At 32.4% G+C, this 14750-nt stretch overlaps 4 protein-coding genes and 1 non-coding gene across 5 annotated transcripts; 1 reads left to right on the plus strand and 4 right to left on the minus strand.

The window, feature by feature from the left end:
* Positions 1 to 3911: 3911 nt before the first annotated feature.
* Positions 3912 to 4934, minus strand: LOC124910173 (probable carboxylesterase 2). Its single transcript, XM_047450787.1, has one exon. The coding sequence runs from the start codon at positions 4932 to 4934 to the stop codon at positions 3912 to 3914; it is 1023 nt and encodes a 340-aa protein (XP_047306743.1).
* A 1163-nt stretch (positions 4935 to 6097) lies between these two features.
* On the plus strand, positions 6098 to 8816 carry LOC124945067 (armadillo repeat-containing protein 6). The gene is made up of 8 exons (XM_047485438.1): positions 6098 to 6327; positions 6407 to 6700; positions 7098 to 7381; positions 7517 to 7645; positions 7767 to 7889; positions 7976 to 8083; positions 8157 to 8335; positions 8428 to 8816. Exons 1-8 carry the CDS (start codon positions 6180 to 6182, stop codon positions 8552 to 8554), a joined length of 1392 nt encoding a protein of 463 aa, XP_047341394.1. The 5' UTR covers positions 6098 to 6179; the 3' UTR covers positions 8555 to 8816.
* Positions 8817 to 9336: 520 nt separating this feature from the next.
* On the minus strand, positions 9337 to 10262 carry LOC124910742. The gene has a single exon (XM_047451422.1). It carries the CDS (start codon positions 9878 to 9880, stop codon positions 9479 to 9481), a length of 402 nt encoding a protein of 133 aa, XP_047307378.1. The 5' UTR covers positions 9881 to 10262; the 3' UTR covers positions 9337 to 9478.
* A 784-nt stretch (positions 10263 to 11046) lies between these two features.
* LOC124945540 (transcription factor HHO5-like) lies at positions 11047 to 13302 on the minus strand. Its single transcript, XM_047485995.1, has 5 exons — positions 12939 to 13302; positions 12481 to 12728; positions 12003 to 12381; positions 11835 to 11911; positions 11047 to 11732 (listed from the first exon to the last, which is right to left on the minus strand). Exons 1-5 carry the CDS (start codon positions 13126 to 13128, stop codon positions 11433 to 11435), a joined length of 1194 nt encoding a protein of 397 aa, XP_047341951.1. The 5' UTR covers positions 13129 to 13302; the 3' UTR covers positions 11047 to 11432.
* A 1211-nt stretch (positions 13303 to 14513) lies between these two features.
* TRNAW-CCA lies at positions 14514 to 14585 on the minus strand. The gene has a single exon. It is a non-coding gene; the product is annotated as a tRNA-Trp (tRNA).
* Between the last annotated feature and the right edge of the window lie 165 nt (positions 14586 to 14750).

Here is a 14750-nt window from a genome sequence, read left to right on the forward strand (position 1 = left end):
TTTTTTCGTTCCTCTATCATTACTCAAATATTGTAGACACTCATTTTTTACCCCCAATTTTATAGTTTATGCTTTTAATAAATCCGAGCCTATACAAGTTTTTTCGAATTCATTCACGGGCTAATTGCACGATTTATTTTAAAGACGGTTATTTTTAGAACAATTGAGTTTTTGAAAATAATTGATTTTGGATTCTTAATAAAGTTAAGATAGTAATTTGCCTATGTTACAACAATTAGGGAAGTTATTATATTTAGAATATTCAAGGTTTTATTTAATTAATTATCTTGGGTATTTATAAAAAAAATAATAATAAAAAATAAAAAAATTCTACAAAATATATATTAACGTTTTTATAAAATTTCGTTAGATATATTTTGTTTTCTTTTAATTAGATTAGTTGTTAGATTAGTTGTCGATTAGATTTTATTTTATTTTTGAATAAGTTAGTTAGCATTTTATTTTTTAATTAGAATTGTTCCTATAAATAGGAATAATTAAAAATAAAATTGTTTTTTTTGTGTTTTTAACAAAATCTTTTTTGTAAGATGAAGGGATGTAAAGGGGATAACAGTGCAAAAATAGAAGATAACGGTGTCTACACAATCGTTCGTGAGAAGCACCCTAGATCAAAGAAAAAAAAATGAAGGAAGAAGTTGCCAAGAAAAAAGGGAAGAAGTTACGAAGGATTCAACCGTGAGCATGAAGGCTTGGTCATTTTTTTTAATTAAAAATTAAAATAACCAAGTATTACATCATTTATTTATTAAAGCTTAAATACCGATTGGATATTCATGACATTTAGTGACATGGCAAGTGGAGATTGCTTCATTTAAAATATTTTGGGCCCTAGGGTTTCCCTTGTGAATTCCCTATAAATACCCCCTCTTAACACCCTAAAAAGGGACCTCCTCAACTTCAACTCTCCACCTTCAATCTTCACCTTCTTCTCTTTCTTTTCTCTCTCTTGAGACATTCACTTGCCCTTAGGCTGCCGAAATAGACCCCACTTTTCTAAAAACCTTTTGTTTAGGGTTTTCATTTTTTTTTTGCAATGATATAAAGAGCAACCCCTTTGTAAGCTTTTTTACTTTCTTTTGTTTCTTTAAATTTGAATTTGAATTTTACTTTCATTTGAATTTTTATTTTCTTTGTACTTTATATTATGCATGATTTCCTTTAAATTTTTTGTTTTGATAGACGTTTAAGTTTTATTTATGTACCTTAATCATGTAAATAAGTAGAATAGAAATAAAATTTAATAAATAAAAAAAAAAAACAAAAAAAGTTTTCAAGAACACTGCAAAATAATAATAAAAATGTAAAATCTGCATTATTTTGTATAGTTGATTTTTTATTTTTTTGAATAACTAGATCTAAGGTTTTTTATTTATATAAATGTTTAATTGTATTATTATAATGTTTCTGCAAAGTTTCATGTTAATTGGGATCCATTTGAATCACCAAATAATTTTTTAGTTAGGATTAGGTGAAAAAACCAAAAAAACAGCAAGTTATTCTACAAGGCGACGCTTGTTCTTCAGTCTTCCAGCACTTCTTCAAGGGTCTCGGCGCTTTTCAGACGACGCTTTCTCTGCTGCAGCTGCTGCTGAATCAGACTTCTGACGCTTCCCAGGCGACGCTTGCTGCAGTCTTCAGCTTTTCTTTTTTATTTGTTTATTTTTTTATTTTTTTTATTTCTGCATTTTAGATTTAGGTTTATTTTTGTTTGACATTTTTTTGTTTTTGCTTAGTTAAGAGTTTGTGCCTTGTTTGATCCTAGGATAGAATGATACTTTAAAATCGAATTTTTAACTAAAATTAAACTTAGCCTTAACTTAGACATAGGATTATTTTTCTTTAATGAGTTCTTTTGAACTACAAATTTTTATAAAACCCCCCCAAAAAAAAAGGTTAGATCCTTTATATAATTCACTTCAATAAATTTATTAAAAATCAATCTAGACTTAGGCTAATTAAAATTTTGATCAATAAATTGCTTAGTCTTAATTTTTTTTAGAATAATTTTTATGTGTGGATTATTTTATTAGGTTTTCTTGTGTCTTTATTTGTTTATTTTATTTTATCATTTATCTTTCATGCAAACTTTTTTTTTAATGTTTAAAATGGAAAAACTCTAAAATGTAAAGCGTAAGAAATAAAAAAAGGTCAAAATTAATTAGTAGAGACTTTAGGGCGTTGTGGGACATAGCGTCTAAAAAACCCTTTTCCACACGTAACCAAACGCCGAACTCACATCTCTTAAATTCCTAATTTTTTAAATTAGGTGGCGACTCTCTAGTCGTGAGGTTAATTAATATTGAAAAAAAGTTAAAAAAAACCTATGACATACTTCCCATTAAAAAAACTCTCAATCTTTCACATATTCGACAGGAAGGTAAGATATGGAATTGTCTATAAAACCTCGTTTTTAAAACTTAAATTTTTTTTGACATTAAAATTAATTCCCCTCACGTTTTCAAAAAAATAAAATTTTTATAGAGTGTTCCAAAATTTTCAAACTAGTCGATCAAAAATTTTTTTAAAAAATCAATCACAAATATAAATAAAAAAATAAGTGATAAAAACAACTAATTTAGGAAAACAAAGTCATGAATTTTATATGGTCTATCACTTTTGTAAGAGTGATAATTAGATAATTAAATAAATAATTATACTATAAAATAATAATAAATATAAAAATTACCTTGTTTAATTTAGGGGGAAAAAATTGAAAGACCATTTTTTTTAATTTATTATTAAATTTTTTTACATAATTTTTTTATTTCTTTTATGTACATGTGAAAACCATGTCATATTCGTAGATTTGTTTTCTTTATATTTTTGTTTAAATTATTTCTCTATAAAAAAAATATATATATGGAACTATTCTGAGTAATTTCGTAGAAGAATAACTTATATTTCTCCAAGGTGAAACTATTCAAACCTACTCATTATCTAAAGTACTATACTAAAAGACCAGAAGACTTCACAAGACTTATGTCCAAACTTACAATTTACTTTGATAATTAATATTTCCGTGGCTTTCTTTTCTTTATATTTTGTTGCCTAAATTATTTTTCTATAAAAAAAAATATATATCGAACCATTATCAAGTATTTTTTTTTTGTTAGAAGAATCACTTATATTTCTTCAAAGTCAAACTATTCAAACCTACTCACTATCTAAAGTCTACACTAAAAGACAAGAAGACTTCATGAGACTTATGTCCAAACTTACAATTTACTTTGATAATTAATATTATTTTTTAATAATATATTTAAATTTTACATTTTATATTGTCCATATAATCAAAATATATTACAAATAAAATAATCCAACTATAATTATATAATTTCTGTCAAATTTATTAAACAACTAAAAGAGAATGATATTTTTTTAATAAAATAAATTATTTTGTAGTAAGAATGACAAACGATCTGTTCCAGTTAATTATTAGCTAGAGATCTCTAATTATTAACTGATTTTACCTATATGTATGGGCATTAGTGAGAGCAAGACTTAAACTTGGAACGTTTAAAGTGAAAAAAATTGTTCTTATATTTTATTTAACTTATAATTATATTGAAATGTTAATAATTTTATATTATATTTAATATAAATAATCTAACTTTGCTTTAATATAAAAACATACTTTTATTTTTCTGAGTTAAATCATATATGATAAAAATAAAATTCTTGGAATACACAATTAACCACCTAATTAATATCACATGTGAAATGTAAAAGAGAGGAAGAAATAGAAAGATTAGCATATAATTATATCATTATATATACAAATTTTGTGTTGGGATTTTATTATACAGAGAGATTTTGATTATTAAAAATAAAAAATGAAAGGATTGTGTAACTACTACTACTATTATTATTATTATTATTAATAATATTACTTACTGCATGTATGAGACAATCTTAGAATGTAATGCCATTGCTTCTGGGCATTTAGGATCGAAATTATCGAACATATGTCGTTTTCCCTGGGTTAGATAAAACTCTGTATCGACCCCACTCCACTTAAGTGCGTCGTAATAGGCCTTGGACGCGTCCTTCATCGCGTCTAACTCGGCCGCACAAATCAGCACCTTAGCCGGCTTTATGATCTGCAAATCTGGTTCCAATGATGGGTTGACTCTGGGATCGTCCAACCCGGTTGTGCCAGGGCATACAAAAGACCACAATTCAGTTATGTTGTTTCTCATATCCTCCGGTTCCTTTAGAATAGAAGGCAGAGGATCCACCGTTAGGAAATACGAGTGGATTATTATCATCCCACCAAGTTTCACCCCTGCCGGTTTCAACTCCTGGATCCGCATACCCACATTGTGGGCTATGTTTCCTCCCGAACTCTGTCCTCCCACGAAGATCCGATCGTAGTTCACAACATCTTTCATCCATGCTTCCGAGCTGCTACCTTGTCCCGCCGCCTGTTTTGCTACCCAAAGCACCCCGTCGTAAGCGTCGTCGTACAAGTCCTTAACCGGATGTTCCGGGGCTAGACGGTAATCCACGGAGAGTATGGCCAGGTTTCCAAGGGAGCTAAGAGTGTTCATGTAAGTGTGAATATCAACGCTGAAAGCCGATCCCGTCGAGAACCCACCGCCGTGGAAGAAGATCAGAAGGGGGTGAAGGGTTCCGGAAGGGGCGTTCATGGGACGATATAGTCTGCCGGAGACCTTTGTATCTGGGTTAAGCACCACGTCCGTGGATTGGACGTTAGTTGCTGCGTCTAATGATGCCGGCACCAGAGTTGGTGTAAAAAACCTTACAACAGTGCCGTCACTTTTGGCCTCGAAGAAGAATAAGAAGAGTTTATCAGGATTGGCGGAGACTAAATTAGAGATTGTTAGAATGACCAAGGGGAAGACGAAGAAGAGGCAGCAAGACAGAGCCAGGTTTAACTTTAAAGTTGCCATTTTTTTTTTTCTTTCTTTCGTTTTTTTTTTTGGGATGCAATATATTCCCCGACCAACATGTTCTATTTTCTAAGCACCAAAATAATAGTGGATTTTTCTTGGTACACATTTTCTTAAGGGTCCGACTTTTCTGTCTTATCCCAAACTAATTTTGGACATGCTTCAAATATATCAAATTACAGCTTCTTCCATGTAGATTTTTTTTTTTTTTTTTTGCTGCAAATATTTATAAATATATATTGATGGTGGATAAATATATAATAATAATAATAACTTTTATTTTTAAGAAATAAAAACATTTTAATAAATAGATTGAATTGAATGGAGTAATTAATTAAATGAAAAATGAGATGAAGTTTAATTATAAACACAAAATATCATTCATTCAGCCACATAAAATAAGCCAAAACAAATTTAAGTAGAATCCGTTGTCATATGAATCAACCGTCCAGTATTAAGATGGGAATCCTTAACCATTAACATTTAGTCTAAAAAAGTTATTGAACTATCTGGGTTTATTTAACAAACTAATTATTTACTAATACAAATTTTTGTATAAATTTTACATTCTTATAATATATTTTTAATATTTTAACTTAATAATTTTATTTTAAATTAATAAATATTTTAAAATTACACTTTTTTTTTTTTAATTTTTTTAATAAGATTAATAATTACAATATATATATATATAATATTTATAATTATTAAAACTAATAATAATTTTGAATAATCTTATTTTGGTTAAAAAAAAAATAGGAAATAAAGAAAAAATGACTATCAATCTCCGCTTAAACTCAAATCGTTTTCAAATGAAATTAAATTCGTGACATTTTAGTCTCTTAAGTCGATTATTACTATCGAGTTACATTGGTGAGTGAGGTAAAATATGGCCGTAACACTCGAACTCAATACTTAATAAAGTTAAATAATAAATCTCTCCACCGGGTTCTAACTATATGTTGTTTGATTGTTTCCTTTGATTTGAGTGGCACATGCACAATTGATGTTAATTAAAAAATATATCATATTGGCATCTAATAAATTTGATGCTCATAAATTTTGAACTTGTGGGTTTTCTTGAATAATGAATTTATTTTATTTGATGGTTTTCGTTCAAAAAATATGATAAATTCCCGCAAAATTTACTATGCTGCAGTCGTCTGATTTCTTCTTAACTTGCCTGTGAAGCTGTGAATTGATTCCTTCTCGTAACCCTCTCATCTGCCGTCGTCTCCGGCGAAAATGGGCCCACCGGCTTCTAGTCGAACGATCTCACAGGAGGCCTTTGACGAAATAGTGAAGGAGAACATCGATGACCTCGGCATGGATCCCACAGAAGCTCTACAGGACGCCATTGAAACCCTAACTCTCCAAGGCGTCGATCTATCTGGTTCAGTATCTAAACAATGATCTTTTACTTTCATGCCTTACTTGCTACTCCTCGCTTAATCTCTCCGCTCTATTCTCAGGCATTGTTAAGTGTGTACCCGGCCAAGGCTCTGTCAAAGATAACCCAATGGTCCAGACACTGGATCAATTGAAAGAGTTCAATTCAAACTGGAGGGATGACGAGAATGTTGTTGAGGTGATTGATTTGCTCGATAAATTGAGTAACCTATGTTCGATCGAGGGATCTGGAAATATAGCTATAGCCAATAAAAATGGTGGGGTTGAGCTGGTTTCTTCAATTTGTTCCAAGATCCGCGGCGTTTCAAACCGTGGTGTCATCTCCGCCTTCAACATTCTGGCATTGCTTCTTAATGGTAATTGCGATTGTTAATTCATTTCTCTTTTTATCCTGTAGATCTCCAAACTACACATGGAAAAGAGTTCGCGTTTGCTGATAAGCAGTGTTATTCTTTGTATATCAAATTTTCATAAAAATTAGACCTTTGAAGATGATTTATTTTCCAGGTTCAAGAAGAAGACCTATTTAATGAAAGATTTATTTATATCTCTCATCTCAATCCTTAAGGTAGAAAACCTAAATGGTGCTTGTGCTTTTATTCCCAGATGATCCAGGACATCTTCTTTATCTGTGTATTTGTGTCTACAATTGTTCTACAAAAAAGCTGTTAATGAGATCTAATTCCTAGTTATAAACTATTTGTAATTTGATTATGTTGGCCTTAGGATTAGTTCATACTTCATTTATTGCAGATGTTCAAAGCACAGGAACATTCTTCAAGAATGGTGGACCAAGTATGCTTATTAGTATCCTGGATGGTGCAAGTGAAGATTTGGATGTTTTGAATTCTGGGTTTTCAGTTGTCGCTGCTGCTGCTACTAGCAATGAAATTGTTAAGGAATCATTCATGGAGTTGAAAATTGATGAAATGATAACCCGAGTACTGAATATGCCGCAGAAGAGGAACATCCCAAGTTTATACAATTCCGTACGAGTCTTGCTGACACCTGATGATAATCGAGTTGTTGCCTCTCAAGTAAGTGAATGGGAAATGGAATACAAGCTCCACTGTTAGTTTACCACATAGAAGCTATAATATTGCTTGAACAAAATTTAGACTTCAAATCTAGATATGTTCATCATGAGTGTAAAAATATGTTCTAATTCTTAGGTTTATGGCTATGCCCGAAGATTTGCTAAAATTGGCATCGCAGAAGTTCTTGTTGATTCGCTTCGTGAAGGGATCAACTCGCCGAGTCTAGTATCTGCCGCCACAGCTTTGAAGACTATTGCTGTCAATGTAGGTTTCTGGACTTGGATAATTTTATTGATGTAAAACTTGGTTTGGAAAGCTGTAACTGTCTTTCACCCTAAACCTGGTTGATTTGTTATTTGTTTTGGATGGTGCTAATGAACGACAGGATGAAATATGTAGATCGGTTGCTGATAACGGGGGCATAGATGCGACTTTGTGTTGTATCTGTGATAGTGGTGAGCAAGGGAACGATGTTGTTGCTAGGGCTTGCTGCTCTTTGCTATCTAAGGTTTGACGACTGAACTAATTTTAACTATAAAGGTTAGGCAGACTGTTAATAGTTTGGTCTCCTTTGAAAGAGTTTTGTATGATTAGTTGGCAGGAAGTGATGCAAACAAGAGTGCGATTGTAGAAAAGGGAGGAATAGACAAGATAATAAAACTGACATCCAAGTTTTCCGATGATCCTTCCATTTCTCAAGAGGTGATAGTAATGGAATTTTGTTTTAATTTAAAAATCAAAGATGATTTTGGTGGTTAAGATGATATTGTTATAGGTAATGTCGATTATATGGGTATTATGCTTGAGATCCCCTGAGAATGCAACAGTTGCGATTGAAGCTGGTGCGGGGGACCTTGCTATCCAGGCTATGAAGAGATTTCCTGGGGCTGCTAATATGCAGATAAGTGCCTGTCAGATGATTCGGAATCTTACAGTCAGGAATCCAGAGAATAGGTTAGGGGGATCACAGTTACTTCATACTCTGTTATGTTCTTTTTATGTATAATACAACTGGTTAAATTTGGAATGAAATGATATTGTTGCAGAAGTATTTTGCTTAGCAATGGTGTTGAGGAGCTGATTAGAAAAGTGAAGGTCAATCATCCCACAATAGCTAGGGATGCTGCAACTGATGCTCTCAGGGACCTCGGCCTTGACAACTACAATCTTTAGCCGCCTTCTTATTATTATTATTCTTCACCGTCATATTTTGGATTTTGTATACAATTTACGTTTGTTTCATTTGGGATTATTATTATATTAAATTGTTTTGTGACACGATCTTGAGAGAATCTGTACCGAACATTTACCATGTTAGGTGTATCTGTTAGAGGGTTGATGGGAATGGATGATAGATTATCTACCCAAAGCATAAGATATAGAGCACATTTAAAAGGGTTTCCATATGGGAATTAAAACACCTTTTAATTGAGGTAACAACATCTGATTTAGACCAGAACAAACATGAGACAATAACTCTTAAACCAAACCATGTAGATGCATGCAACCTGAATGACCAAACTAATAAGATAATTCCCTAAACTTCTTGCCAGAACTACACTAGATAAACCCTTGTTTTGTTTAAGATTTTAAATTATTATTATTATTTTTGTATAAAAGGAAAGGAGAAAATTGTATTCCATATATATATATAATAATAAAAAGAAGAAGAAAGGGTGCCCTAGCGCATGGTCGTCCGAGAGTCCGACAAAAGCTGAGTGAGTGGTCACATGTCTAAGTATAGCACGAATCTTCTGCTTCTCCTCTCTCATTTTGATTAATTTAATTCTTTCATAAAATCATAGCTTTGGTAGTGGAAGTCTATTATTATTATTATATCACAATTTTTTTATTTTAAATTTAGAAAGATATCATTACCCACTATTACTTTTTAAAAATTAGTTTGTTTATTTCATAATCTTCAAACAAACAAGTTAAGATCTTTATTAACATCATCAACAAGGGCAGGCAATAATAATTTGTTTACCATAGGAAAGTGGAATGGGTTGATTGATCATCAGTTATAATAAGTTTACAGAAGATGAGTTCATCAGCATCATAACAGTGAGAGAGATCTGTTTAACATCATCATCATGATCAGGCTCTCTCCTGCTGCTGCTGCTGCTCCCCTCCACTTTCTCTTTGTTCTTCTTCTTCTTCCTCCGCCGCTGCATCATCCCTGGGTGGTGGTGTTGGCCTCCGTGTTGAAGATGGTACGGAAGGTGGAGGTGGATCCAATCGGCCATCGATACAAGATGCAAACTTTGTCTCAACCCATCCTTCAAAATCGTACTGTCTCTTTCCTATGACCCGCCGACCCGAGCAAAGCCTTCCGATCATAATGGCAATGGCAACCAAAATCGTAATCACCGCTAGGGCTCCAATAAAAGGCCCAATCGACCCGTGAGTACCCGAAGAGGCTGTATACGCTTGCTGGGCCACCTGAACATCCGTCGGAGGAGGCTGCTGGTCTTCTGTCCCGACGGGGGTAGTCGACATTTGTGTTTGTAATTAAGCTTTTTCGAAGAATGGAAAGAAGAAAGCAATCCAAAAGCACTAGTTTCTATCTATCTATATTTGTTTCAAAGTAAAGGAAAGGAAAGGAAAGTGCAGGTTCATCATGAAAAGGGCAGTAGAAGAAGAGAGAGAATGGCAGGAGAATCTTGATAATTAAAAAAGAATTCTTGGGCTAAACTACAATATGTATTGAGAAAATAAACCAGATTGAAGAAGAATTACATACAGAGCAAAGTATGATCAATTAAAGTTTAATAAGCTGATCATTTCAGAAATTGATTCTATTTTTACCACCAGAGCTTGGCATGCCTGCTGCTGCTTCTGCTAACTTTGCAGGATTTCGTGCTAGGCCTATCGGACCAAGGACCACAACCCATTTCATGTTTTTTTTTTTAAAAAAATCATTAAATATGTATTATATTGTCTGTCACGTTATTCAATTCCAATTCAGACATTTACGACAAGCTTCTTCGTTTTCCCAAACGTACGGCAAAAATACTTTTTAAATGGGTTTAGTTTAATATTTGTTATAATAAAAAAAGAAATGAAAAGAAAAAAACTTTGTTGACATTGTCAACAAGACAGACCGCTGCTAGAATAATAAAAAAGAGCAGTCAAATAATGAATTAAATATACAACAACAAAATAAAAAGTTTGATTCTAAAAGAAAATGGAAAAACTTGTCATATATAATAAAAATCCATTTGAAAGAATGTATTGTGGATTATATTATTCAAATTATTAATAATACTTTTGACTTAATTTATGAAAAAATATGTTGATAATTTTTGAAAAATCAATGATTACTCAAATAAACTATAATAAAGAGAGGGGCCCGTTTATTTAACTATAATATCATGAAAATTCCTATCCACAGTTCTAATATGTTGTCAAACTTGTTTATTTATTTTTTTAATAATTTAATTAATAAGAATCTACTAGAAACTATCCTTTTCTCACTTCTAGATAATGTCAATAACTCAATAAGCTTTTGATGTTGTTTTTTATTTGTTTTATTAAAAAATCTTTTTATCACATCTTATTAAAAACCTAAATAGTTTATTTTTTTATGAAACAAAATATTTTTCAAAAACATTTATAGATAACCTAACATGAAACAAACTCAATAATATGTGATATAATCTATGTATCCGAATCTAGAAACAAATCTGGATTTAGAATTCTGAAGTTTTCTGGAAACAAGAACCAACAGAAGACATATTTGAAAGCGAAATAAAACATAGTTGTTGATTTTACTAATATATTAGATTAGCCCAGAAAATCAACTCAAACCACAGGGCCAAGACAAGTACAACAAAATAACAAACAATCTCAGTTAGAAGGATGAAAGAAAATTAATCCTGCAAAATTTCAAACAACATGAGCTACCTTCCTTTTTCATCCTTCATTTTATATGTATCTAGTGAGCATCATGATATCTTCCTCTTCCTCTTCATCCTCTTCATTATCATCATCTATGTCTTTTATCTGCAAAATTTTATGAAATATTATTTGCTTTAACCATCTATTCTCTCTATACATCATCTTCCTCCTCCTCCTCATCATCATCTTGAGCAGATCTTCTGTGAAGTTGATTTTTCCAGCTATGACTCTCTGATATCTCATCTCCTAATTCCATGCTATTATTATTTCCCCCTGTTCCAGATAAGTCAAGTGGACCCTGTGGGGAACCCGATTGTGAATTGCTCTGCTTCGACGCTTCCACCTTGTATTCCTCATCATCTCTGGGCATAGAAGATGATTCCCCCAGATTTGACATGGCTCCTTTTATGGATGAGACTGGCCCTCCTCTTTTCGTGTGGAGTCTGTATTTCTGGAATAATCAAGAAACCATGATTATTCAATCAATTAAAATCCTGAAGTTTAGAGCAAAGAGACAAAAAAAAAGGGTAGGGGGGGGGGGGGGTATTATTACTTGCAAATGGCTCTTCACTTCGTCGTTGGTGAGATTGTCGACTTGCATCAGTTCTCTGATCTGTTTAGGAGTGGAGACTGCAAAAAACCAACAACCAATGAACAAGGGAAACAGTGTATAATTATATTAACAGAGATAAACAAGTTTGATCTAATCAATTAACCAGACCTTGAGATCCTCCAAGCTGTTGGAGAGCGTTTAAAAAGCGCCTGTGCAGTTCTTGAGACCAGCATCTTCTTTGTTTCCTACCATTCTGCTGCTCAGGCTGATGATGATGCAGTGACTGTGAATTCAGTTGACTGGATGGTGCAGAGGTGGAGCTTGATCTGCTACGGATGGTCTTAGGACGGTTTTGTTCTTTGGAATTCTTGGTTCCGGGCATAATGAGGGAAAGACTTGAAATTGGTTCATCAGCATCTTCCTGTTCATGTCTAGCAGCAGCAGCTGCGGCAGCAGAGAAGAAAGGGTACCCTTTATGGGACATGAATGTTCTTGATCCAGTCTTGTTTTTATTCGAATGAAATGGATGGAACCCAAACTCGGCATTCTATCACACGTAAAGAATTTGTTAGATACTGAAGCATCGAAGATCAGTAACTGTTTTTATGTTTTTGTTTTTGGGTGGGTGAATGGTGATGATCCATACCTCTGTAACTCTTGAATCTGGACTATGTCTCTTTCCACTGCTGCTGCTGCTGCTGAAATCATCAGTTTTCCAGAGCTGGGCTGATCTCAACCAATTCTTCTTATCTTTATTGTCCTTGTCTTTATTAATATCATCATCATCATCAACTACTTTATCAGGAATTTTCTTAAGTGGGATGAATTGTTCCAACACTGGTTTCACATGTTTTCCCCTCAACAGGATTGATTCTTCTTTCAGTGCAGTAATTGCTGCATCATCAACAAATTAAACCAAATGAGTAATTTTCATCAGATAATGGTAAGAGGAATTCAATTACAGATTCGACCTTAGAACAACAGCATGAGGAAAACTAGTGCACACATTTCCAGCCATTTAAATCAACAAAAAGGGTAGATGATACAAATCAGATACAAAAAGTTTCTTAAGCGAGAAGGATAAAGGAGAATAGAAAAACAAACCATCCTTCATAAGGACGATGGAGATGGGAAGCTCGCGCTTAAATACGTAGATCTTCTTCATTTCTTCTTCTAATCTATTGATGAAATCATCGAGCTTAGATGCTCTATCAGAAACATCGGGGATGGTGGACAGGTCGGATAGAATCTCTTGGATTGTTCTAGGAACATAATTTGATACAGAATCACCCATGGCGACTCAATAATCTGGTAGATCTCTTCTGATCCGTTAAAGAGACGGTCGAAGGCGATTTGAAGATGGAGATGGAGATAGGGATAGAGAGATAAGGAAAGGGGTTAGGAAAAACAGAATCTTTTTCAGCGGTTCAGCGGTTCAAGACATAGAGAGAGAGAAGGTGAGAAAAATCAGAGAAAGGACAAGATTCTGTCGAGCACCGCCGGGTTTCGACAGATGTTTATCACAAAAAAAAAAAAAAAATCACTAACGGGTCGTCGCGTATATTATCCGTCAGCCACATGCCTATCAGATACCGAGTTAACTCGGTCAATCAAAAATGTCAATTTTGCCCTTTCCTAAAATAGTAACTCCAGCTGTTCACTCAAACACAATCTTTGCCTGATTTATCTAATTAATTAATTAATTAATTATAAAATGTATGAAATTGATCTGAGGACAATACTGTCATTTTAGTGGTGAGAAATAATAATTATATTATTGGGAAAGAGTGTGATTGAATAGAACAACAAAGCACTAAATTGCGGTGGTGGGAGAATTTAGGGAATGGCAATTTAGTCAATTATTAATTTATTAAAGGTGTTGATAGTCAATTTAGCTCAGCTGTCAACACTTGTCTAATATTCCTTTGTTATCCTCTTTTCAACTTTATTCTAATAAAATAATATTCTCATGAATCTATTATTTAATAAAATATTCTTGAAATCATTATTTAATTAACTAAATGGACATTTTTTTATATTAGGAATATTTTCATTTCTTAAGGAAAATATCACAAAGTAAGATTCCATACAATTACTAAAATATATGGGTAATCCTTACAAGTAACAAGCTAGTTTTTTTGAATCAAATCAATAAAAAATTATATACCATTAATTATAATAAATATATTAATAATCTTTTTTGGGTTGAATTCATTAATTGGTTGATGATTTTTCTTTTAAAGGATGTAACTTTTTCAACAATTGTTGATAAATACATAATTGTTGTAATTAAGATCCTAATTTTTATGCTTCATTTGTAAATTGTAATTTATATTTAGATAAGATCATTATCTTTAATGAAAAACGAGTTTTCGCCAAATATTGACCCAAAACCCATTGATTCAATTAGAAGACTAGAAATTATATATATATATTATTGTAGCCATTCAACTTAATTTGTAAAAGGCATCTCCATATCTAGCTTTGTTTAGAATATAATTAACCACTTTCCTTTTTAGCCTGAATTGTACGTTCAATAATGGAAACCCTGACTTATTTTTTTTGTATCCACTAAACAAGGAAAGAAACACCTATGAGTTTCCATATGAAAGCAACACCAAAAGGAGGTTCCTATGATTTTGTTTTCATAATAAAAAATCGTTATAAGAAAAAAAATATTGAACCTGACGTGAATCGAACACGCAACCTTCTGATCTGGAGTCAGACGCGCTACCATTGCGCCACAGATCCTATTTGTGTTAATATAAAACATAAATAATACTTATCAATATAAAATATAATGTTTATCAACTTTTTTTTGTTTTAAAAATAAATAAGATATAGAAAATGTTTACAATAATTCACATGATGGCTATTTTGATTTTATTTTTTCCTTGTTATTTTAATTTTACATCA

Source organism: Impatiens glandulifera, chromosome 7, assembly GCF_907164915.1.
Source record: "Impatiens glandulifera chromosome 7, dImpGla2.1, whole genome shotgun sequence".
Taxonomy (NCBI): domain Eukaryota; kingdom Viridiplantae; phylum Streptophyta; class Magnoliopsida; order Ericales; family Balsaminaceae; genus Impatiens; species Impatiens glandulifera.

Bases quoted from the DNA above. Each gene is read 5' to 3' on its own strand.
- LOC124910742 (XM_047451422.1), bottom strand. From the start codon at position 9,880: ATGTCGACTACCCCCGTCGGGACAGAAGACCAGCAGCCTCCTCCGACG.
- LOC124910173 (XM_047450787.1), bottom strand. From the start codon at position 4,934: ATGGCAACTTTAAAGTTAAACCTGGCTCTGTCTTGCTGCCTCTTCTTC.
- LOC124945067 (XM_047485438.1), top strand. From the start codon at position 6,180: ATGGGCCCACCGGCTTCTAGTCGAACGATCTCACAGGAGGCCTTTGAC. The intron at 7,646-7,766 runs GTAGGTTTCTGG...AATGAACGACAG, and splicing joins TGAAGACTATTGCTGTCAAT to GATGAAATATGTAGATCGGT. The intron at 7,890-7,975 runs GTTTGACGACTG...TTGTATGATTAG, and splicing joins GCTGCTCTTTGCTATCTAAG to TTGGCAGGAAGTGATGCAAA.
- LOC124945540 (XM_047485995.1), bottom strand. From the start codon at position 13,128: ATGGGTGATTCTGTATCAAATTATGTTCCTAGAACAATCCAAGAGATT. The intron at 12,382-12,480 runs GTATGGATCATC...TACGTGTGATAG, and splicing joins CAGATTCAAGAGTTACAGAG to AATGCCGAGTTTGGGTTCCA. The intron at 11,912-12,002 runs GTCTGGTTAATT...GGTTTTTTGCAG, and splicing joins ACAGCTTGGAGGATCTCAAG to TCTCCACTCCTAAACAGATC.